Below are 26,846 nucleotides of genomic sequence, written 5' to 3'. Positions count from 1 at the left end.
AGACATCATTATCATCAGGCCTTGGGATCTTACTACTTATACATTCTAATGTTAATGTTTCTACTCTTTCTCAGACATTTGCCAGACTTGCTTATCCCTAAGAACTGTTTGAATTCTGTTATTCATTATAATCATTGCTATCCTTAGTAAGTTCTGTTACCCATCATACATTTCCTCCTATCCTAGTCACAGGAAATACAAAAAGATGTTAGTTCCTATAAAAATGCCATATAATTCATAATATCAGTTCTAATGTAAAATCAGTTATATATAAAGTTATATGATTATATCTAATGTTATAATTCTTTAGCCAATGAGTTGTCAGCAATTTCTGTCCCACCTGACCTTGGAGGATTGGACAGAAGCTGCTCATAACTCATTGGCCTTGGAAGGTCCGGTCAGCATCATCCCTTTATCTTGCACCTGTAACTCATTCCAGTCATTTTCTAGTTTTAGAAAATGAAATTTACTAACTCTAAATATTTCTGCACTCGTTCTTTTACTTAATAAGACAACGTCTATTCCATTAATAAGACTGAAACTCAATCACTTACACAACTCAATGAAATTGTCTGAACTCATTGAGTTTTACAAGACATAATCCCGTTCTCCTTTTACCTTCCCATTTGTCTCTGTGATTGTGAGATCATACATTTCTTGTAATTCTTGTTAAACTATAAATTTTGGATTGTCTGTTCCCTGTCTGATATTATCAGACTGTATCGTCCACACATCTGCAGCTGTAGTTTGTCCAGAACTCCCTCTATATTAATTTGTAAGATTCTTTGTTCTGCTCAGACCCCGTTACCTTGGATTTATTTTCTTCTCAAAGCTACCATTGTCCTAAATAATGATCTCACTTTAATACTGAACTCGACAAACTAATTCTGTTACTGCAGCTAAAAATCTTCGCCATATTTATGCCAACTGAAAATCCATGGGCAGCCATCTTGTGCCACCTCTGCCTGTGGGCCACCCAAACATTCATAGATATAGGCCTCTTTTGAAAGTTGATATTGAATCTACCTCAGTGATGCTTTCATACAGTGTGGTCCAAATTATTGTAACTCAAATATGACTGTCGTTTTTAGAGAAACATACTGTTTCATTTGTAATCTTTATTGGAAACATTTTTGGGTACAGTTGATCTCCTAACCTTTCCATAATGTTCCCTATTTCAGAGCTTTAATCTCACATCTTTCTACAGATTCTGGCCCATCTTGGTTCTCTGAGCTCATTCTGTCCATAAGATATAGATCCAGCTACCTCAAACCTATTTCCACCAAACATAGTGATAATGTTATTGGATCAGTAATCCAGAGCCTCAGGCTAATGTTCTGTGACAATGGGTTCGAATCCCATCATGTCAGATGATGAAATTTGAATTCCAAATTTTTTATTGAAATTGAAGCTACTGTCCCATTTGGTTAACTAATGCCCTGTGGAATTCGTCATCATGGAAGTTGTCAAGGCTGGATCTTTAAGTATTTTCAAAGGCTGAAACAGACAGATATTTAATTAGCAAAGAATCAAGGGTTATCGGGAAAAGGCAAGAAAGTGGAATTGTAGATTGTCAGATCAACCATAGTCTCATTGAATGGTGGAGCAGATTTGATTAGCCGTGTGGCCTGTTTGTGTTCCTATGTTTTATGGTCTTCTGCGCCCTTGTTAGCTGATGTTAATGGTTCCCTCTTGTTAGTTAGCATTTCGCTCCCTTGTAAGTCGACTGTAATCACTCCTCATTTCTCCCAAAAAAGAAGTTTGACCTTTCTCCTTGTTACAAAAATATGACCCCAACTCCAACCTTGCTTGAAGGACTTTCAAGTTCAGGTCATCAAAATTGTAATCCCTTGTGGAGATGTAATGAAGTTTTAGTGCTCCAGCCTGTCATTAACATCTAGGGAGGAAGGATTGCTGATAAAATCTGTCGGATCTGACTTGATCACTTTCGCTGTTTGGTGGGTCCTTTAGAGTTTTCAATCACAGTTTGTTACCTACTATAGTCTTTTGAATAAAAGGATTAGTAGTCCCCAGCCAGATTGTAACATAAGTTCGGTGGTCTGATCTGGGATCATAACAAGGAAGCATGGAACTCAACAAAAGTACTTGGTGAAGTTGATACTCCAACACCATGCATTATTGAGACTGAAGCTTGTAAACAGATGAGAAGAAATGGAGGCCAAATTTAACATACAGCAGAACTAGTAAAGCAGAAAGGTTATTCAGCAGCATCACTAACAAAAGAGACAGCACCAGCAAAACCACTAACAGTCAAAAAGATATGTAAGTGAATCAACATCAACAGTATTACCAACAAATGAGACAACAGCAACAGTGTCAACATGATTTAAATATCAACAGCATCACTAATAAGTGACTACATCAACACACTGCCACATGTGAGACAACATCAACAACGTCATTAACAAGTGAGACATCAACAACATTACTAACAAATGGTGCAACATTAAGTATATCATCTACAACAGCAAGAGCAACTTCCACAACATTGCCAAAACAGTTTGCCTACTCATCTGTAAGCAATGAATCCATGAAGGCACAATGTTTTACTGCCCAAGTGATACCATGAATAATATTGTTTGAGAAAAGAAAATAAACTTTTAAAATGTTTTAAGTTTAGAGTTACTTGTTTAATTGTAAAAGTTAATCAATGAAAGGTTTTGTTGATATAAAATGGCATTAACAACGTGGGATATCACATGATTATTCCAAAAAGATTTAGTAACAATATTGTCATGTGTAGATATACATACATATATATTTATTCAGGGTGCCTCATCACTCATTTCCATATGACAGTCACCAAAATAGATATTTTTAATCAACCTGATCAGATGAACCATGTGAAGGATCTGGAAAAGTGCACTGGATTAAAATTGTTTAAAAATGAGATTATTTCAGATTTCTGATAACCATAAAACACATCATTGAGCCAACTAATTTCAAGTCTAAATTCTCTTAATTATATGATGAGTATGAATTTTTGCCAGTCACCTTCTTAACTGAAAATTGCCTCTTTAGTGTTGATTCTCATTCCTTCAATTGTTTAACTGAGATTTTAAAATGTGAAATTTCATTTGTTTTCCGTTACTTTTCTGTCAGGTCACTCTTCTTTTCTATCTTAATCCAGAGTTCCATTTTTTTTTGTTCTCCTGTACCTGATTTGACAATAAATTCACCCATTCTAACATGTACATCCTTCTCTGTGAAACTATTAATTTCATAATTATTAAATCAGATTAGTCAAAGAGATATACAATGACTTGCTCTTTCTCTCAGGTCACAGATGTCCGTTTTTCCTAGCTAGCTTTTTATCAGTTTCCTCCTTCAGCAATTTGCCATTCAAATTTGAGATACATAAACATGAGAAGTGAAGTCTAATAATACTAGATTTCCCCACCTCTCTCAATTCTTGCCAACTGATTTTACTGCAAACATGGGCATTAGAACCAGTGATTGTTGCAGATTATTTTGCTTTCCAGAATAGAGCATGTGCCATTTCCATTTGCCATAACCAGGAGATATCAATTAGAAATAAGCATAGAAGATGCCAAACACTCAGATGATTAGGCAGTATCTGTGAAGACAGAAATAGTTACATTTTCAAGTTGATGATCTTTCGTCAGAACAATGCATTTTCAGTTATTTCAGAACCTGTGGTACTTCATTTTATGTTAATTAGAAATTGTTTATGCTGTTATCATAATCAACTCTTTCATTTCTTTACATATTCTTTGCAGTGATAGAGAATGGCGCAAGTTAAAGTTCAGACTGCAGTAAACCTGTCTGGATCTACCCTGGGAGCCACAGTACAATCAACAATGGTTAATAGCGCAGGTCCTCTGGCTCTGCAGTCTTCTGTGAATGGGTCAGTCCCAGCCTCAAATACCAGCTGTGTTAGTCCTGCAACTGGTCTTGTGGATTCTACTGGTTCTATTAATAACTCACCAGGTAAATTCCTCTTTCAATCTGCATGCTGTCTTGGATCTGAGATTTTTAATGCAGTCAACTGGTGATTTGATACAAAATGATTTTGGTGGTAATGTGTAATGAAGTGTATTTGACCAGTTTGAATAATTACTTACTGTATTTACGCTGTGTGTAAGAACCAGTATAATTTATCAAGTAAATTGAATACCTTGCACTATTTTACAGAATATCTGGGGTCCAGCAAATCAGGTGATGTTGCATTTAGACCTTTTGATATCTATTGAACGATTAAGTAAAATATGTACAGTTGTAAGTGTTTGGGAATTCAAAATCAATGATTCAGTTGGAGGAGAGGAAGTTTCATCTCATGATGGCTTAGTGCATGGGAAATCGTGTCTCGCTGACATGATTGAATTCTTTGAAGAGGTGACAAAGAAGGTTGATGAAGGCAGAGTGGTGGATGTTGTCTATATGGACTTCAGCAAGGCATTTTACAAGGTTCTGCATGGTAGACTGGTCAGCAAGGTTAGACCACATGGAATCCACAGAGAGCTAGCCATTTGGATACAAGGTAGGAGACAGAGGTTGGTGGTGGTAGGTTGTTTTTCAGATGTCAGATGGAGGCTTGTGACCAGCAGTGTACTGCACGGATTGGTCCTGAGTCCACTGTTTTTTGTCATGTATAAATGATTTGGATGTGAATATAGGAGGTATGGTTAGTAAGTTTGCAGATAATACTAAAATTAGTGGTGGAATGCAGAATGAATAGAGTTATCTCAGAGTACAAAGGGACCTTGATCAGATGGGCCAATGAGTGGCAGATGGAGTTTAATTTAGATAAATGTGAGGTGTTGCATTTTGTAAGGCAAATCAGGGCAGGACTTATACACTGAATGGTAAGGTCCTGAGGAATGTTGCTGAACAAAGATACCTTGGGGTGCAAGTCTTGAAAGTGGACTTGCAGGTAGACAGGGTAGTGAGAAGGTATTTGGTATGTTGCCTTTATTGGTCAGTGAGGAGAAAGTGAGGACTGCAGATACTGGAATTCAGAGCTGAAAATGTGTTGCTGGAAAAGTGCAGCAGGTCAGGCAGCATCCAAGGAGCAGGGGAATCGACGTTTCGGGTATGAGCCCTTCTTCAGGAATGAGGAGAGTGTGCCAAGCAGGCTAAGATAAAAGGTAGGGAGGAGGGACTTGGGGGAGGGGCGTTGGAAATGCGATAGGTGGAAGGAGGTTAAGGTGAGAGTGATAGGCCGGAGTGGGGGTGGGGGCGGAGAGGTCAGAAAGAAGATTGCAGGTTAGGAGGGCGGTGCTCAGTTCGAGGATTGGGACTGAGACAAGGTGGGGGGAGGGGAAATGAGGAAACTGGAGAAATCTGAGTTCATCCCATGTGGTTGGAGGATTTGTAGGCGGAAGATGAGGCGCTCTTCCTCCAGCCGTTGTGTTGCTATGGTCTGGAGATGGAGGAGTCCAAGGACCTGCATGTCCTTGGCGGAGTGGGAGGGGGAGTTGAAGTGTTGAGCCACGGGGCGGTTGGGTTGGTTGGTCCGGGTGTCCCAGAGGTGTTCTTTGAAGCGTTCCGCAAGTAGGCGGCCTGTCTCCCCAATATAGAGGAGGCCACATTGGGTGCAGTGGATGCAGTAAATGATGTGTGTGGAGGTGCAGGTGAATTTGTGGTGGATATGGAAGGGGGGAGGTGTGGGCGCACGTTTTGCATTTCTTGCAGTTGCAGGGGAAGGTGCTGGGAGTGGAGGTTGTGGGGGGTGTGTACCTAACGAGGGAGTCACGGAGGGAGTGGTCTTTTCGGAACGCTGATAGGGGAGGGGAGGGAAATATATCCCTGGTGGCGGGGTCCGTTTGGAGGTGGCGGAAATGACGACAGATGATATGAAGTATATGGAGGTTGGTGGGGTGGTAGGTGAGGACCAGTGGGATTCTGTCCTGGTGGCGATTGGAGGGGCGGGGCTCAAGGGCGGAGGAGCGGGAAGTGGAGGAAATACGGTGGAGAGCATCGTCGATCATGTCTGGGGGGAAATTGCGGTCTTTGAAGAAGGAGGCCATCTGGGCTGTTCGGTATTGGAAACTGGTCCTCCTGGGAGCAGATGCAGCGGAGACGAAGGAATTGGGAATATGGGATGGCGTTTTTACAGGGGGCAGGGTGGGAGGAGGTGTAGTCTAGGTACTGTGGGAGTTGGTTGGTTTATAGTAAATGTCTGTGTTGATTCGGTCGCCCGAGATAGAAATGGGGAGGTCTAGGAAGGGGAGGGAGGAGTCTGAGTAGGTCCAGGTAACTTTGAGGTCGGGGTGGAAGCCGCCCCCAGTGACATCACTCACCTGCACAGCGCCCATGCCACATGCGTCTCCGCCCCCACGCCGATCTCCGTCACCACACCTAACCCCGCCCCCACGCCGATCTCCGTCACCACACCTAACCCCGCCCCCACGCCGATCTCTGTCACCACGCCTAACCCCACCCCCACGCCGATCTCCGTCACCATGCCTAACCCCGTCCCCACACCGATCTCCGTCCGCATGCCTAACCCCGTCCCCACACCGATCTCCGTCCGCACGCCTAACCCTGCCCCCACGCCGATCTCCGTCACCATGCCTAACCCCGTCCCCACACCGATCTCCGTCCGCACGCCTAACCCTGCCCCCACGCCGATCTCCGTCACCACACCTAACCCCGCCCCCACGCCGATCTCCGTCACCATGCCTAACCCCGCCCCCACGCCGATCTCTGTCACCATGCCTAACCCCGCCCCCACGCCGATCTCTGTCACCATGCCTAACCCCGCCCCCACGCCGATCTCTGTCACCATGCCTAACCCCGCCCCCACGCCGATCTCCGTCACCATGCCTAACCCCGTCCCCACACCGATCTCTGTCACCACGCCTAACCCCACCCCCACGCCGATCTCCGTCACCATGCCTAACCCCGTCCCCACACCGATCTCCGTCCGCACGCCTAACCCCGTCCCCACACCGATCTCCGTCCGCACGCCTAACCCTGCCCCCACACCGATCTCCGTCCGCACGCCTAACCCTGCCCCCACACCGATCTCCGTCCGCACGCCTAACCCTGCCCCCACACCGATCTCCGTCCGCACGCCTAACCTCGCCCCCACGCCAAACCCCAACCCCGCCCCCAATCTCCGTCCATGCCCCCACACCTAACCCCGCCCCCACTCCCAGCTCCAGCCTCGCACCAGGTTCTAGCTCCCAGCCCTGCCGTGTTTTCACCATCCCACCAGAACTCAGCACCACCTTCCTAACCTGCAATCTTTATCCTGACCTCTCCGCCCCCACCCCCACTCCAGCCTATCACCTTCACCTTAACCTCCTTCCACCTATCGCATTTCCAACGCCCCTTCCCCAAGTCCCTCCTCCCTACCTTTTATCTTAGCCTGCTTGGCACACTGTCCTCATTCCTGAAGAAGGGCTTATACCCGAAACGTTGATTCTCCTGCTCCTTGGATGCTGCCTGACCTGTTGCGCTTTTCCAGCAACACATTTTCAGCTCGTTATTGGTCAGTGAATTGAGTATAGGAGTTGGGAAGTCATGTGGCTGTACAGGAAATTGGTGGGGCTACTTTTGGAATACTGTGTTCACTTCTGGTTTCCATGTATAGGAAAGATGTTGTTAAACTTGAAACTTAAAATTACAAGTATGTGGCATGGATTAGAGACTTTGAGCTGTAGGGAGAGGCTGAATGGGCTGAGGCTGTTTTCCCTGGAGTGTGAGAGACTGAGGGGTGACCTTATAGAGGTTTATAAAATCACGAGGGGCATGGAGAGGGTTAATAGCCAAAGTCTTTTTCCCAGAGTAGGAGAGCCCAAAACTAGAGGACATAGGTTTGAGGTGAGGGAGTAAAGATTTAAAAAGGATCTGAGGGACAACACTTTCACACAGAGGGTGGCACGTGTATAGAATAAGTTGCCAGAGGAAGTGGTGGGGGCTGATTCAAATTAAAATATCTGAAAGGTATCTGGATGGGTACATGAATAGAAAGGGTTTAGAGGGATAAGGGCCAAATGCTGACAAATGGAACTCGACTAATTTAGAATATCTGGTTGGAAATTACGAATTAGACTGAAGAGTCTATTTCTGTGCTGCTCTATGACTCTACCTCTGATAAATTATTATATAACCTCCTGTAACTTCATCCCCTCAATGTAGACCAACTTTGTTTTTGAAATTAATTTGAAATTTTGTCAGTTGCACAGTGCCCCTGACAGTTTCTAATTCTGATTGATAATCAAGGCGTACAGTTGCCCATCATGGAATATGGATGTAAAATTAATATGGTTCAGTGTATGAAATAGTAATTTCAATCAAGGGAACTAATTCTCTCTGATATTACATTGATATGTGTATTTCCTTTGTAATTTATCTAGTCATTGATCTATCGGGTTCTATTAGTTTAGTTCACATCAGTCAGCTGCCCTGAAAGTGTTGCTATTTATTTTGTGCATTGTATAGATATCATGTTTTCATTTTTATAGTTCTATATCTAATTTCCTTTGTGGAATCTAGTAGAATTATTTTAGTAGTATTAATGTAAAGCAGCAAATCTAATAATCCATTAAGCATTCTACAAAAGCAAACAAAATTCATTAATCTCCCAAGTGAAATATTTGACCAAGATGGTTTTAAAGACTTATTTTCAGTTATCTAATAAATGCATTGTTTGTTCTGTGATAATTGGTAGGCTAGTTCTACTTGGGGAAATGTTTGGAAAAGAAAATGATAAACATGATAAATAAAATATCACTCATGAAAGTTGGATTTCAAAGTATATTTGTCAAAGAACTATTTGATCACATGATAGACTATGTGTTTATACTCTCCTTTCACCTATCCCTGCTCCACCCTTCCTGTCACAAGACAGGCTTTTATAGGATAGTCTTAGATAAAGGCTTTTTCAATCATTTGATTTTATTCTGCCAGAATGACAAGCCATTTCACTTGCTCTTTAATGTTCATCTCAACAAGAAAACAGTGCCGAGCACAATGCCTATGCTGGAATATGAAACACTCCTCGAGTACCTGCCTAATGGACTCAAATATTGATGTGGGGCTTGAATTTATCAAATTTTCTTATGACACAGCTAATGGCAAGGCCAAGCTTTCTTTAAAGGAAAGGCAATGGTAGTTTAGAGATTTTAGGTACTTCTCTTTAACACGTAAAGGTACTTTTGTGTTGTGCTAGAATCACTGGGTTCTCCAAATACTGAAATTTGAAAATTGTTATTTCTTTTGTTTCTTGTTAGTGGGCTAGGATAGTGTTTATTCCACATCTGTATTTGCTGTCCAGAAGGAAGTGGTGATCTGCCTTCATGAACTGCTGCAGTGCTTTGGATGTTGTGATGAAAGTTTATGATATATTGTTAGCTGTGAATTTGGATTATAAAGCAGAGGTAAACGGATTTCAGGTTTTCTGTTCTGTGAAAATGATTTTTATTTTAAGGGTCAGAAATCTTTTTCTTAGCAGTGGGTCAAAACAGCATTTCCAAGAAATAATATGACTTCAGTTAAATGAAGTTTAACACAAGCTACCAGATGAGATAATTGCTAACCCATTTCCTAAGTTGAGATTTTATGACCTACAGAATGAGAGGCCAGAGGCCAGAACTAGATACAGTTGAGAAGATTAGATCGATAACGGTAGCTGTGCTGATCCACTGCATCAAAGTAGACAAAGGTCAAAGAAAAGAGAAAACCTCATCCACCCTCCCTTTCTTTCACCCTCTCCATCTCTCATGCATACTTTCCCTTCATCTTTCACATCACTCTCCCTCCCTGTCTCCCTATCACACACTTAACCCATCCTTCTCACACACTCTCTCTGTTTCTCACACATACTCTCCATCCTCTTCCCCATGAGTATGTATATGTGTGAGAGAGGTATAGAGTCTGTGTGTTTCAAGGATGGAGAGGGGGAGAAAGTATACTTGGCAGTATGTTTGAATATTAGGCAGGGAGAAAGAGAGGTTCTATTTTGTATTGATTCATAGTATGCGCTGTGAGCTGCCTTCTTGAACCGCTGCAGGCCGTGTGGTGTAGGCCAACCCATAGTGCCATTAGGGAGGGAGTTCCACGGCTTTGACCCAGTGACACTGAAGGACCAAAGATATATTTTCAAGTCAGAATAGTGAGTGGCTTAAGGAGAGCTTGTAGGTGGTGGTGTTCCCATAAAACTGCTGCCCTTGTCCCCTAGATGGAAGTGGTTGTGGGTTGGAAGGTGTTCTCTAACGAGCCTTGGTGAATTGCTGCAGTGCATCTTGTAGATAGTACACACTGCTGCTTCTGAGTATGTGTGTGTAAGGGAGGACAGTAAGTTCACAGAAGATGTCTGGAGCCCACCTTGAAAATTCTGAACGACTGACTTTGTGCCTTTGATAAGAGCATGCAGGTTCCTCGCCTGCCCCATTCCAGTCCCTAGATTACACCTCCTCCCACCCTGCCCCCTGTAAAAACACCATCCCATATTCCCAATTCCTTCACCGCATCTGCTCCCAGGAGGACCAATTCTACTATCGAACAGCGCAAATGGCCTCCTTCTTCAAAGACCTCAATTTCCCCTCTGATGTAGTCGACGATGCTCTCCACCGCATCTCCTCCACTTCCCACACCTCCACTCTTGAACCCCACCCCTCCAATCACCACCAGGACAGAACCCCACTGGTCCTCACCTTCCACCCCACCAACCTCCGGATACATCGTATCATCTGTCATTTCCACCACCTCCAAACAGATCCCACCACCAGGGATATATTTCCCCCCCCACCCCTATCAGCGTTCCGGAGAGACCATTCCCACCGCGACTCCCTCGTCAGGTCCACACCCCCCACCAACCCAACCTCCACTCCCGGCACCTTCCCCTGCAACCGCAAGAAGTGCAAAAATTGAGCCCACACCTCCCCCCTCACCTCCCTCCAATACCCCAATGGATCCTTCCATATCCGTCGTAAATTCACCTGCACCTCCATTTACTGTATCCGTTGCACCCGATGTGGTCTCCTCTACATTGGGGAGACAGGCCGCCTACTTGCGGACCGTTTCAGGAAACACCTCTCGGACACCCACACCAACCAACCCAACCACCCCGTGGGTGAACACTTTAACTCCCCCTCCTACTCCGCCAAGGACATGCAGGTCCTTGGCCTCCTCCATCGCCAGACCCTGACCACACGACGCCTGGAGGAAGAGCGCCTCATTTTCCGCCTAGGAACCCTCCAACCGCACGGGATGAATGTAGATTTCTCCAGCTTCCTCAGTTGCCCTCCCCTCACCACGGATTCAGTACTGCCCTCTTGACCTGCAATCCTCTTCCCGACCTCTCCGCCCCCACCCCCTCTCCGGCCTATCACCATCACCCTCACCTCCTTCCACCTATCGTATTCCCAGCGTCCCTCCCCCAAATTCCCTCCCCCCTACCCTTTATCTCAGCCCGTTTGGCACACCAGCCTCATTCATGAAGAAGAGCTTATGCCCGAAACGTCGGTTCTCCTGCTGCTCGGATGCTGCCTGACCTGCTGTGTTTGTCAAGCACCACATTTTTCAACTCTGGTCTCCAGCATCTGCAGTCCTCACTTTCCATTCCCTGCAAAGCAGCTGCAGGTGGAAATGGAGCAACAACAACGCGCCGCTCAGGAGCCAGCTCTTGGGTATCTGCCCCTTTTTGGTCTAATCTGCAAAACTGAACTGGGCAGTTTGCTTATATGTTGAGACTGTGTTACTGGAAAAGCACAGCAGGTCAAGCAGCATCCGAGGAGCAGGAAAATCGACATTTTGGGCATAAGCCCTTTATCAGGAATGAGGCTTATGGGCTGGGGACTGAAAGATAAATGGGAGGGGGGTGGGGTTAGGGGAAGGTAACCCCCCCACCTGTTCCTCCGCTACATCAATGACTGTACTGGCGCCGCCTCGTGCTCCCACGAGGAGGTTGAACAGTTCAACAACTTTACCAATACTTTCCAGCCCAACCTCAAATTCACCTGGACTATCTCAGACACCTCCCTTCCCTTCCTGGACCTCTCCATCACTGTCTCCGGTGACCGACTAACCAAAGACATCTACTACAAGCCCACCGATTCCCACAGCTACCTGGACTACACCTCCTCCCACCCTAACTCCTGTAAAAACACCATCCCTTATTCCCAATTCCTTTGTCTCTGCCGCATCTGTTCCCAGGATAACCAATTGCACCTCAGGAAGTCACAGATGGCCTCCTTCTTCTATGATTGCAACTTCCCTTCCCACGTGGTTGACGATGCCCACCAGAACATCTCATCCACTTCACGCACCACCACTCTTGAACCTCACCCCTTCCAACGCAACAAGGACAGAACCCCCCAACCTCTGCATACATCTCATCATCCTCCGCCTTCCGTCACTTCCAAACGGGCCCCACCACCAAAGATATATTTCCCTCTCCATCCTTCTCAGGGTTCCAGAAAGACCATACCTTCTGCAACTCCCTCGTCAGGTCCACACCTCTCAACCTGCACCCACACCAACCCCCCTCACCTCCATCCAAGGCCCCAAAGGATCCTTTCACATCCATCAAAAACTTACCTGTACCTCTATCAATGGCATCTACTGCATCTGATTGCCCCAGTGTGGTCTCCTCTACATCGGGGAGACAGGGCGCCCTCTTGCAGATTGTTTCAGAGAACATCTCTGGGACACCTGCACCCACCAACCCCACCGCCCGTCACTGAACACTTCAACTCTCCCTCCCACTCCGTCAAGGACATGCAGGTCCTGGGCCTCCTCCACCGCCAAACCGTTACCACCCGACACCTGGAGGAGGAACGCCTCATATTCTGCCTTGGGACCCTGCGACTACACAGGATAAATTTGAATTTCAACAGCTTCCTCATTTCCTGTCCCCCCACATTATTACAGTCCGAAGCCTCCTACTCGGCACCGCCCTCCGGGCCCGTCCATCACTTTCGACCGATCTCTCACCTTCATCTACTTAGCACTTTCCCAGCTACCTCCCCCCAACCCCATTCCCTGCTCCCCCTCCCCCCCACCCCCCCCCTCCATTTATCTCTCAGCCTCGGTCCACAAGCCTTATTCCTTATGCCCGAAATGTCTATTCTCCTGCTCCTTGGATGCTGCCTGACCTGCTGTGCTTTCCCAGCAACACACTCTCAACTCTGATCTCCAGCATCTGCAGTCCCCCTCACTTTCTCCCAGTTTGCTTACATGGCTTTCAATTTAAATTTGGACGATTAGTGTGCAGAGCTCACAAAAATGTGTACCAGTAAAGTTACCCTGTTTTATATTTTAATCTAGAAAGGCTGTAAATATATGCTGTGTGTATAACCCTTAAACTAAGATTGCGTTTAGAGAATCTGATGTTGTGCTTTTTCATAGACTAACATTGTAGCTAGCCACTGTCTGTAGGTAGGGGAAGAAGAGCGATGAGAGGAACAGAATGGAACTGGAGGTGTAAAAGGAAACAACAAATTCAAGAGACTGAGCAAAAGATAAGGAGAGGAATGTGTAGACAAGGCCAATGGTAGGTGTAGGGTAGAGACTTGTATTTGTTTTGAAGGTTTTGTCATGTTGATATCCCACTGCCTGTGAATGCAATATATTTTTGCATGCTTTCTGGAGTTGTTCTCATCACATTTAGATTATCTTGTCTGACTTTTGATGCTTAGAATTAGTTGAATCAGGAAGGGACGTTTTATGGTAAAAAGGATGTAACTCAGCTCATACTGGCTGAAAAAGTGTCGTGCCCCCTAATCTCACATGCTAATTATTTTTCAAAGTCCATAGGTTACAACACCTCAGTTATATATCTGTGTTTTTAAATATGGTGACTGTGCCCATTTCAGAAGCCCATCAACTACTCTACGAAAATATTACCCCTCAACTTCCCCTCAATCTTTCAATCAGTTATTATACACCCGAGTGCCCAGGAAATGGATTGATCTGCTAAGAGAAATATGTCTTTCTGTCTGCTGTAGACCCCACATGGTTTTAGTTTTCTCAGTTGAATCTGTCTTCAGCCTCCTCTTTCTCCTCTTTCACAAGGCAAACAAATGCAGTCAATTTCCCAGCCAAGGCAGTACCCTTGTAAATCACCTCTATTGTGTTGATGCTCTTTCTGTGACCAGAACTGTGTACAGTACTCCATCTGTGATAGAATCAGTGTTTTATATGATTCTCATATAACGTCCCTGCTCTTATACTACAGGCCATAAACAGTAAAGTAAAATGTCCTATATGTCTTCTTGACTACAGAAGTCCCTGGATTGAAAATGGGTTCCATTCTTGAGTCTGTTCACAAGTCGATTTGTACACGAGTTGGAAAACAATGCAGAACAATATAAAATAACTGTTCATAAGTACAGGAAACATTCCAATGTCAGACCTTTAAAATTATACCCCTGTATCAAATGTGCTCTATCAGGGTCCATCTGAAAGTTATCTTCCAATCCTGCTACCTTGAAGGATCTGTTCCATACACTCCAAGGATCCCTCTTTTCCTTTGCATTTCTTGTATTCCTACAGTTTATTAAGTATTCCCTTGCCATGTTTGCCCACCTCAATGCATTCTCTTACATCTCCCCAGATAGCATTTCATTTGCCTATTTTTTCCCAAATGCCCACCATTGATGTTTTCCCCATAACATACCAATTATTGTACCATTAGCAAACTTTTTAATTGATATCTCTTGGGTTTGATTCTAAATAAATATACATGAACAGCAAGGGACCCAGAACTAAGCCTTACAAAACCGCACTGAAAATAGCCTTCCAGTCAATAATACACTGGTTGACCCTTTGATTTCTGTTGCTGAGGCAGTTTTAGAACTAAACTGTCATTTTTCCTTTGTTCCTATACGTTGTGACCAATTTGTAAAATTCATGTAGATGACATCAAATGTGCTGTGTTGTTAACTTCTCAAAAAAATTCAATCTAGTTGCCAGACGTGGTATTGCTGTAGCTGAAAATGTGTTGCTGGTTAAAGCACAGCAGGTCAGGCAGCATCCAAGGAACAGGAAATTCGACGTTTCGGGCTGGAGCCCTTCATCAGGATGAAGGGCTCCGGCCCGAAACGTCGAATTTCCTGTTCCTTGGATGATGCCTGACCTGCTGTGCTTTAACCAGCAACACATTTTCAGCTCTGATCTCCAGCATCTGCAGACCTCACTTTTTACTCGATGATATTGCTGTAACAAATCTGTTAAATGTCTTTGATTAATCTAGGTTTTTCTAAATGATGAGATAGCCTGAAGGATATCCGGAACCAGGTAGCAGGTCCCTGCACCTTTCTGTCTTCTCTTCAGTTTTCCCCTTTAGGCACTTTAAAACCTTAACTAAGCTTCTGGTGATCTGACTGAATATTTTCTTATCCCTTGGTGTCATATTTAGTTTTATATTGCCTCTTTGAAGCACCTTGGAGTGTTTTGTTACATTAAAAGCACTATATGAGTTTTACAAAATTACTTGTTGCTAATTTTTTAAAAATCAGATTTCGAATATCTACTCCTGTAACATTTCATCTCTCAACTCTGCCCCAATTGATTGCATAATTACACATACTGCTGTCTCATATTCCTGATCACTTCCTGTTTTGTACACTTTGGATGTTTTATCCCAAACCCTGGTCAATGGCTCTCACCTTCTGGCAGAGACTGAGAACAGCCTTGCTATCTCGTAAAAACATTAGAAATGACTTCTCCCACCCGCCCCTTGTTTCCCAGAGTATGAATAACATTTTTGACTGTGGAGAGGTCAGCCAGTGAGTCTGTACGTTCAGTAAGTACCTGGGACTGTTACCATCAGTTACAACTTTCTGTCCAAAACATCTGCACCTACCAGGCAGTCAGTCAGGCTGAGTATTGCGAGGGACTCTTCAGAAGTTTTATTTAAATATCTTGCTGGCAGGATCAGCATGCTCTCCTTGTCACCTGAAACCTGGTCCTCATACTCATCACATTGGGCAAATTATTGGAAAAAAATCCAAGAAATAGTATAAATTGGCACTTAAGACTTGCATGGCCGTTTACAATGGTTTTGTTAAGACTAAATCATATTGAATTTAAACGGGCTGATGCCTCAAACTATCGCATGGTGGGCGACTCAATTGCAGGCAGAAGATTTAAAGCAGCTGATCACAGGCTATTGAACACTTATTAGTGTATTATGGGGTACTGTGGTAATACTGTGCCATCTACTGGCATCATAGGGAATAGAACGGTTTATATGGAGCCAAAATTTCAGTGAGTTGTACTTAAGTGAGTTTTCAATTCAAAATATCCAATTTGACATACTTTACTGTTCAGAGAATGTGGATTTTGATGGCTATGTTACATATTTCAACACTTAAATTCAATAAAAACAGACAGCCTTTGCATATTTTAAAGTAATTAAATGAATAAAATATCAACGTTGCATTCTTTCTAACAAAAGATAGTAAAAACTTGGCTAGGATTTTCAGTCGCAAACAGTCAGTTCACCTTAATGCTGTGTTCCACATGTCCCTGTGGAGTATTTTAAAAGGCCAGGCCAATTAATGGCAAGGATGGGCATGCATTTTGCTCTCTTGTGGGACATGGGCGTTGCTGGCTGGCCAGCATTTATTGCCCATCCCTAGTTGTCTTGAAAAGGTACTGGTGAGCTGCCTTCTTGAACTGCTGTAGTCCATGTAGTGTAGGTTAATTCACAATGCCGTTTTAGAGGGAATTCCAGGATTTTGATCCAGTGACAATGAAGGAATGGTGATATATTTCCAAGTAAGGATGGTGAGTGATTTCGAGGGAAACTTGCAGGTGATGTTCACATGTATCAGCTGCCCTTATCCTTCTCAGTGGAAGTGGTCATGGGTGCCATCTCCTCACAGATAGAGGGCAGGCTCCCTATCTTGGAGGATCAGTAAGTAGAAGGTTTGCCAGCACTCCAGGATCAGCAGTCCCACAGTGTGAGGGAGAGTTACCCATCTGAAAATGAAAAGAGGGGAGAAAGGCAAGGTAAGTTTACTTTTCTGGCTGCATAGCCATAAATCTGGGACACTTATTCACGAGAGAGCCAAAAATCAAAGGTCTTCTTCTGGTCTTGCAGTGGGGTTCTCTCTGTTTCTTCATGTCTCCAAACCCCACTCACAATTTAAGTCCACCTGGTCCAAGCTAAACTGAAAATCTCGGTATTTCTAATCTACTTATTCGGATGTTTTATGATACATCTCTAAGGCAGGTGAGAGTTGAACCCATGCCTCCCGACCCAGAGATACAGATACTTCCACTATGCCACAGAGCCCTTATGACTGAAAATCTGAGTTTGCTCAGGAAGGTTAATATTAATTGGTTTCTTTGAAAACGACTAAGGGTTGGCATCATGGTGGAGAACAAACATGGAACCAGCAGCACATTTACTCACAGATGAACCTGACCCTGATCCATTTGAAAGCCCAACCCATTGTATGAGAGTTGTACTTCAATGTCTTGTTTATATTATAGTGTAGATTTTCTGGAGTATAGTACTTGCTAAGTCTCAATGCATTAGAACGTTGCTTGCTAGTCCATTTTATTCAATAAAGTAAACATTGTGAGCTATGAAAGTCGGCATTTTATTGATCATCATTAAGGAAGAATAGATTGGAATTCAAATCTGTAGTTGATTGAAGCTTTCTTGAAAACGTTTTATCAACTTGTAAGAATGTCTAACTACAGCAAGCATATTCAGTGTTCCACTCCAACTATGCCACCTAAAGGGAATCCAATCAGGAAATCAAGAATATCTGTCAATATCATACGGTGGGCCTGTGTCTGCAGTTTTTCGACAAGACAAAAGTTTATTGGGCCCCGTGGACATTTTCAATACCTGTGAAGCAGAACAATGCATCTGTTAACACGCTTTACTTGGGAAGTAATGAAGAGATCCACAATCTTCTCAGGGCAGGTACAGAATCTCAAAGCAGTACTGCCAACACTTTTTCTGTTACTGTTGAAGTCATTGACCATACTTCTGAATTTTTTGCTGGTAGAATTGTTGGAACATCTGTCAGTTTTATAATTAAAGGAGCAATGGGATCTGATTTACAACAGCAAATTTGAGTAAATCTGACAAATACCTAAACAAAAATTTGATAGAGTTGTCTGAATGGTACCATGGGAAGTTGTGTTCCTTAGACACTGAAATCAATTAGAGGAACTTGGTTGTCATGGCTAGTCAATTATCCACTTATATGGTAATGTTTACGTTTAGATTACATGGCTTGGGTATCTCTCTCATTGTAACCTTGGAGATCAAAAACGTTCTGACCATACTAATAGGAAATACTAGAAATGTTTACCATCTCTGAGGTTAGTAATAGTTAAGGTTTCTGGTTTATTACCTTTTTGTTAAAACTGGAACCTGCTACAGATATGACACACTTTGAGCAAATATAGAGCTTCTTAGGAATGAAGGACAGAATGACAGAAAGGTCTTTTAGAGTGAAAAGCAGGCACGATTAAATGACAAAAGGAATATATTGTAATGTTAATGGAGGTGATTATAAAACAATTAAAGAAACAACAATACTTAGGCATTTCTACCCCTCAAGATTAAACATCACAAATGGTGTTGCAATATCTATGAATGGCACTGAACAATCCAGGAGTTTCAATTGCCTCACTACTCAACAAAACCAATATGTTTGGAGTAATGACCAACAAAGCAAGTTGAACACTGGAAAATATATTCATATAGTAAAATATAGCTAAGAGGAGGTTATGCTTAAACTGTATATCGCGCTCTCTGGATCTTAATTACTGCACTCAGTTCTCGTTACAAGATTGAAGATTTAGCTGCAGTTCATAGATGAGATGCAAAGTTAATATATGTGTTGTCAGAGGACTGAACAAGAATGAAATACTGGAGAAACATATTTTTTCAAGCTTGAAAGTGTATGAATGAAAAGTGATTACCATCTTAAATACTTCTAAATAAAAATAATGAGAGATTTTGAATGTTACTTCAAATGAACTGCAGTAATATAAGAAGGGCACATCACACTTTGTAAATGGAAACTTAGGACTGAGGTCTGGAATCTTTTCACAAATGAGTTTCTAAGCAAAATGGTGAAGGTGAGAAACTTAGAATCATTTAACAGTTGTTCTGGAGGGAACAATTTGTTTTGTCTTTCTGGATGGATAAACTAAGTGAGGATAATCTTACCTTCATTTCAAGGGATATAGGGATTGGACAAGAAAGTGAAAGATATGATCCAGCTATACTGTTGGCCAGATAGTTATTTCTGCAGCATAGGCTGGAGTCACACAGGTTAGAACTATGTGACATTCCCAATACAGCTAACTCTGAGTGAATGGCCCAGGAGATTGAAAATCCTGATCAGCAATTCCCGGAGATCTGGAATCCCTAGTGATTTGAGCAATCAATTCACCACTGACCCGTCCCAAAAATGTAGCACCTAGCCTGGACCTGACCCTGTTGGATACGATCTCACATACTCTAGGACCAACATCAACCTTCCCTAACTCCTCCCTGCTTCCCCCCACCCCTCAAGGCAAACCCCTCAAACCCCTTATTCCCTTGACCTGATTGTCCAGACTCAGCATCACCTACCCATCCAATCCCCTGCTGACCCATCTTGACACAACTCCCCACCCTACCTGCAAACCTGACAGCATCCCACCTGGATTCAATTCCTCCATTTATTTAGTGTCCTGGTTCTTCAACCCCCTAGCCCCTACCTACCTCAGCCAGCTGGCTGTCAAGCCACATCATCCACCTGCTACCCTAACCCTATACTCTAACTTCTTATCCACTTGGCACATGACTTACCTCACCCACCTGCCATCTTACCCTTTACTTATAAGTGTTACAAAACAAGTGAGCGTGACTAGCTGTGCTGTCTGTATTTTTCCCCTGTATCTTCTGATGGAATCATTTGGGATACCCAAACTTGAAAGTTTGGCCTAAAAATTGCCAACAGAAAAGTGGGTAATCTTACAAAGAATTACCATCAAATGAACTATTCTTACTGTGATCAGAATTTCTGTGTCAATGTTTTGGTGTCAATGACCCTAATTTCGAGAAAGAAACAATCTAGTCAAGTTCACATTCCTGGTTATTCTTACATTATGATATGCCAATGTGAAAGTGTTTGAATGTCAAGGGAGTGTAGAATCAGCTTTTGGTATGAACGACTGCAGAGCTCATCTTTCCAGATTAAGATACAAATTTGGAAACAACTGAGGTGATCACCTGACTTTACAAACTTTGAGTCATAGAAAAATCGAATTATAATAGTTATCAAATGTCAAGTTGCTGAACCTGTTTGAGGATGTATGTTCAAAACTCTTATTTATCTGCAACCCAGACTACTATAAATATCTCTGACCCTGACAACTGAGGCATTAGTTAAAATAAAAAAAAAGTCCATGCATATATTTTGATGGGGAGATCCTAATATTGATAGATTTACATTTTCTTTTATTTATTAATTGGATGTGAGCATCTTTGGCAAGTCTAACTTTTATTTTCCATCCCAAATTTCCTTTCAGAAATTGGTGACTGATTGCATTTAGGAACCACTGCAGCCACGTTGGTGTAGGTGCACTCACTGTTCTGTCAGAGAGAAAGATGTACAATTTAAAATAACAACAATGAAGGAATGACAATACATTTGCAAGTTACATGATTTGGAAGAGTATTCATGGATTGTGGAGTTCTCAGAGGCCTATTAGCCTTTGATTTTGATGATGATAGATGTGTTGGGTTTGAAAAGAGCTGCTGCAGAAGTTAGGAAGCTGCTGTCAAAGGAAACTTGGCAAGTTGTTGCAGTGCATTTTGTGGATGGTACATGATTCAGCTACTAGCCACTGGTGATAGAGAGTGTCTATATTTGAGGTGTAAATGGGGTGTCAATCAAGGGGGCCTCTCTCTCTTCATTCTTGAACATCAATGAAGCTGCATTCTTCCAAGCTAGTGAATGATATTCAGTGATTTGGTTTTCTGGCAATCTTGTAGTTTCATGATATCAGTATTAAGACTGAGCTTTTATTTTGTACTCCAGATTTATTGATTAATTGAAATTAAATTCTCCCAGTTGCCATAGTGGAATTTGAACTTGTTTTTGGAGTATTAGTCCATTACCAGTCCAATAACATTAGCAATATAGCTATTGATCTTAAAACAATATAATATTGTGTTGTATCATTTAAAAATTACTCGTGAAATCATCATAATTGAAGGAAAAAATATCTCATTTGTCTTAACAAATATTATTTTGTTATTTTCATAACCTGGATTTTGAATAATAATTTAGAGCAAAGAATCTGAGAATACAATGCTTTTTACTTTTCAAAGAAAATGTATATACAATTCTAGTGTTTACAATTCCTTGAAGTTATTTAACTGGTGGTTTCCTCGTATTTGCCCTTGAATGTGAGCAACAATATCAAAGTGGTATTTATTGTCCATACCTGAGGACAACTGGAGTCAACTACATAGGGTATAACTGGAGGTAGGAGTACCTGCATCCCTTCCTTGAAGTGGATAAATGTTGCCAATTAGGTTTTTCCAACAATCCACCAGCTTTCATGGTCATGTTGTTCTAGATGGGGCTTACACAAAGTTCACTATAGACATTAAACCAAAGTAATGTGAAACCGAGTCACATTTTAGTTGTGAAGCAGGTATATATTTACTTCACAGCTCTGCATTGTGATATGGTATATTTTCTTAAATGTGTCGGTTGCAGTTTCTTTCCAGGATAACATGGCAAACCCCAAAGAGAAAACTCCAATGTGCCTGGTGAATGAGTTAGCCCGTTTCAACAGAATCCAGCCCCAGTACAAGCTCCTGAATGAAAGAGGGCCTGCTCACGCCAAGGTAATAGTTGAATAGCAATTTTTAAAATGTTGCTTTATAATGTTGAAGCATTATTTATATTGATTTAGAAAATATTACTGAATAAAGAGGCATGTTGCCAAATCTTTTTGTCTTACACTTATCAGGAGAAACACAAAAGTGTTAAATTACAAATGATCATAATTTACACAGCAGGAGAAAAAGCTGCTGATTGGCCAAAGCATTAGCATGGAGAAAACAATAGAAAACTACAGACTTCCCAAGCTCTCAGTAAATTCAGAAAAGGTGTAAAGCTTGAACATATTCCTTTTGTTCACAGAGAATGCATCCCTGAGTATGAATGTGTGTCGCTCCCAGCAAGCATAACTGAGCCACAATGCAAACTTGCTTGCAAGAGGACTAGGAATATAATGCTGCTGTAAGGCTCTGATCAGACTACACTGGGAATATTGTGAGCAATTTTGGGCCTTATATCTAAGGAAAGATGTGCTGAAGTTGGAGAGTGTCCAGAAGAGGTTTACAAGAATGATCTTGGGGATGAAAGGCTTGTCAGACAAGATGTGATTGGACCTGTACCCAATGCAGTTTAGAAGGATGATGGGGTATCTGATTAAAACTTACAGAATACTGTGAAGCCTGGATATAGTGGATGTGCAGAAGGTGTTTCCCCAGTAGGAGAGATTAGGACCCAAGGGCACAGCCTCAGAATGAAGGGACAACCCTTTAGAACTGAGATAAGGAAGAATGTCTTCAGCTACAGGCTGGATAATCTGTGGAACAAATTGCCACAGAGGGCAGTGGAAGCTAAATCATTGAGTGTAGTTAAGACAGAGATAAATTGGTTCTTGATTGCTAAGAGGATCGAGGGTAACCAAGGAAATGTTAGAAAATGGGGTCGAGAAATATATCGGCCATGATCGAATGGTGGACCAGACTCAATAGGCCAAATGGTCAAATTCCATTCCCATGTCCTTTGGTCTTATGGTCATATCCAGGGTTTACTTTCTTTAATCAAGTTATATTGATATTAGTGCCACTGTTTAATGAAATAATCTAAAGAAATGATCTAAAATAAATGATTGATATAAAGTATGCTTATATTTGGGAGATTTGATATGTTTAAACTCAAATGCACTGCAGACACAATGTCTCGATGCCAGCAACTTTGGAAGTGGATCTGTGCTGGATTTCAGATCTTGCCAGCTTTTAGGTTGAGTGGTTTGGATGGATCAAGTTGGGCATTTTATTCATAGTCAGGTGGGGTCAAAGGTCGGACCCTGAGAAAAGACAAGTGTATAAGCTGATGACTAGTCCCTGTTGTGGTATGTAGCTGAACAAGAAATTAAAGTATTTTATTAATTTAATAAAATTAAAATTCACGTATGATGGCTTTTAAAAATGCCCAAGATTAGGACATTTTGGTTTGCAGATGGTTAGACCTAACATACTGTTCCTGTGTTATTTGTGAATCTTGACTTTGACATGGAAGTATAACCTTTGGATGGTTAATGTGCATTTCTAGTAGTTTATTTCTAATTGTATTCTACCTCTTAAATAGCAATTTATAGAAAATATTAAATTAATTCTGCACTCCTCCCCTAAAAAAACAGTAATTATTTGACAACCTGACTAATTGTGTACAATACATTGATTGGATTCCACTGATTTTATCCAAAATAGCTGAATAATTTGTTCTCATCAGTCTTTCAAATTTTGGGGGACACCAGCACATTAGTACAAAAACAGAAGGCTGAAGCATTTGAGCTCACCTTCAGCCAGAAGTGAATCTGAAAGGAATAGAGGAATATGGACCAAGGGCAGGCAGAAGGGACTAGTTTAATTTGGCGTCATGTTCGGCACAACATTGTGGACTGAAGGGCCCATTCTTGTGCTGTACAGTCCTATGTTCTAAGTGCCAAATGGATGGCCAATCTTGGTGTCCTTCTGAGGTCGTCAGCTTCCCTACTCATTGAGATACTGAGACCATTTGACAGTTGGCATTTGACATTTGACAAATACAATTACTGCCAATTGAGTTAAACTGATTTGATCCAAATTTGATAAGTCATTTGTTCTCATCAGTCTTTCAAGCTCCTGAAGGTGGCCAGCACATCAGTACAAATGGCTGAGACATGTCATCCTCAGTAGTGAGTGGTGAGTGGTACTCCAGGACAAGAGTTCCTTAGGGTAAGGTCCTGGGCACAACTTTGTTTAGCTGCTTCATCAGCAAGCACCTTTGCATTATAAGATCTGAAGTGGGGATGGTCACACAATGTTCAACACCATTCACCATTCTTCAGATACTGAAACCGACAGTGTCCATTTACAGCAAGACATTTAAAATATTCAGGTTTGATTTGATAAGTGCCATATTTGCGTCAAATGATTGCCAGGTAATGACCAACAAGAAATTCATCTGGCAACGTATAATTGTTTTCCGATGACCTTCTCCAACAAATGACAATCTAACCACCACCCCTTGATGTTGAATGGAATACCATTCATGAAACTCATTATTAACATCTTGAAAATTACCATAGACCATAAACTGAACAGTAATAGCCCCATAAATACTCTGGCCACATGAGAAGGTTGTGAGATGGCTGGGAATTCTGCAGTGGCTAACTCATCTCCAGACCTCCTGGTGATGTCCACCATCTCCAAGTCAGGATGTGATGGAATATTCACCACTTATGTAAAAGATCCTCAAGAAGCTCAACACTTTCCGGTACTAAGCAGTCCATGATTGTCACTCTATTTAACAACTTAGCACTTCATTCCTGTTGTGATCTTTTAGGATTCCAGCAGATGGTAATACTGAACCTGTCCGATTCTGGAGGGAGTGCTGGCTTGATAAACCTTAAATCTTGTTTTTATTTGTTTACTTTGAAGGTCTTGTTTAGTTCACCAGAGGCTACCAGTGTATTTTAAAAAAAAGAACATCAAAGTTTATTTCTCATAAAAGGGGAATAAAGACAAAATTGCTAGTTGAAGTGGTCTCATTGCAATATCAGCAATAAAACTTCAGTGCTTTTACCCTCAACACCACCTTCATAGATACACAAACATTAGTACAGGGTCTGAGAAAGGGTCACTCAGCTTGAAACATTAACTCTGATTTCTGTTCACACACGCTGCTGGACCTGCTGAGCTTTTCCAGCAATTTCTGTTTTTGTTTCTGATTTACACCATCTGCATTTCTTTTGGTTTTTATCAGTATAGGGTCCCCCCCATTTCCTCTTTAAAGTTCACTGTTTGGTTGGCATGCTGATAATTGTTTTCTGGAGCTTTGTTCTTACTGACTTCAAAGCACTTTTAGAACCAGCATATAGGTTTTTCAAACAATTTCCTTCCATAGTTTTCTGTTTCTGGATTTTTTAGAGGCACTCAGAACCTTCTCTATAGCCCTAATGCTTTGGAGTTTGCTACATTAACAGCATCTTTTGCTCTCACTGAACCTGCATATGTCTGAAATAACTTGTTTCTCTCTCTGTTTCTTTGGTGTCACCTTTCTTTTTAATGAACTGAATTACTCATCTCAAGTTCTACTGCAAGACTGTAACTCCTTGTTAAAAATGCATGTATTAACCAACTCCAATACCACTTAAAGAACAAGTCTAAAATTAAACTATGACCCTGTCTCCTCTTCTTAACACAATATAGAAATACAAATCAAACATTTCAGCCACCATTGGATACCATCCTGAGAATGCCCCTTAATCCCAACTCTCTCTTTTCTATAAACTAGTTAACCCTGATCCATTCTAATAATCTACCGCCAATACCAGGCTCTTATTTTGTTAAGTGGCCTATGAATGGTCCTTTAGAAAATCCAAGTTTATTGCAGCTGTTGGTTCTTCTTTATCTACTCTGCTTGTTACCCCCTCTCAGAACTGTAATAAATTTATCATAGATGATTTCCCCTCTGTTACATCATGCTGACTCTGTTTGATTACATGGTGTTTCTAAATGGTCTGCTTTACATTCTTTATAATAGATTTAACGTTTCCCCAATAACAGGTGTTAAATTGACTGACCTGTTTTTTGTCCCCCTCCCATTTTGAATACCGGGTGTTACATTGGCAGTTTTCTGATCCTCTGAGACTTTTGCTAACCTAAGGATGTCTCGAAGCTTGCTGCCAGTGCATCTATTATCCCTATAGCTACTTTTTATAAAATCATAAGATACAACCATCAGGTCCAGCCAATCCTATTTGTGTTAGCCCTGTTAGTTTACCCAGTCATACAGTTATAGAGTCATGGAAATAGACAGCATATAAATGGAACCTTTGGTCCAACTTGTCCAGGCTGACCAGAAATCCTAAATAAATCTAGCCCTATTTGCCAGCATTTCACACATATCCCTCATATACCCATCCAGATACCTTTTAAATGTTCTAATTGTGCCAGCCTCCACCACTTCCTCTGGCAGCTCATTCCACACATGTACTACCCTCTGTGTGAAAACTTTGACACTTAGGTCCCTTTTAAATCTTGCCCCTCTTACCTTAAGCCTATGCCTTCTAGTTTTGGACTCCCCCATTCCTAGGCAAAGTCCTTGTCTAATTTCCCTATCCATGCCTCTCATGATTTTATAAACCTCTAAAAGGTCACCCCTCTGTCTCCAACACTCCAGGGAAAAAGCCCCAGTCTATTCGCACTCACCCTATTGTTCAAACCCTCCAACCCTGGCAACATTCTTGTAAATTTTTTCTGAACACTTTCAGGTTTCACAACATCCTTCCAATAGGAGGGAGACCAGAATTGCACACAGTATTCCAAAAATGGCCTAATCAATGACGGGTACAGCCATAACATGATCTACCAACTCCTATATGCACCGACCAGTAAAGGCAATCATACTAAACGCCTTCTTCACCATTCTGTCTACGTGTGACTCCACTTGCAAGGCATTCTAAGGTCTGCCTTTTCAGCCACGCTCCCCAGGACCTTACCATTTAGTACTTTCTCTCTAGTGATAGTTATTGTGTTTATTTCTTCCTCACCGTTAACTCCTTGATTATTTAATATTTTCTGTAATGGTGTTAGT

The 26,846-nt window shown here is 42.0% G+C and overlaps 1 protein-coding gene across 4 annotated transcripts in view; it reads left to right on the top strand.

The window, feature by feature from the left end:
* The window catches only part of stau2 (staufen double-stranded RNA binding protein 2), a 370,605-nt gene that overhangs the window by 20,980 nt on the left and 322,779 nt on the right, over window positions 1–26,846 (top strand). For all 4 annotated transcript variants that reach the window (XM_060822782.1, XM_060822781.1, XM_060822785.1 and 1 more), the window contains 2 exons: window positions 3,762–3,972; window positions 21,687–21,817. In XM_060822782.1, the coding sequence (XP_060678765.1) occupies window positions 3,771–3,972; window positions 21,687–21,817 (333 nt within the window). In that variant the 5' untranslated portion in view covers window positions 3,762–3,770. The remainder of the gene's footprint in view (window positions 1–3,761; window positions 3,973–21,686; window positions 21,818–26,846) is intronic.

The sequence above is a fragment of the Hemiscyllium ocellatum genome, chromosome 4, assembly GCF_020745735.1.
Source record: "Hemiscyllium ocellatum isolate sHemOce1 chromosome 4, sHemOce1.pat.X.cur, whole genome shotgun sequence".
NCBI classification, from domain to species: Eukaryota; Metazoa; Chordata; class Chondrichthyes; order Orectolobiformes; family Hemiscylliidae; genus Hemiscyllium; species Hemiscyllium ocellatum.
This window is presented reverse-complemented; position numbering and strand designations above follow the sequence as displayed.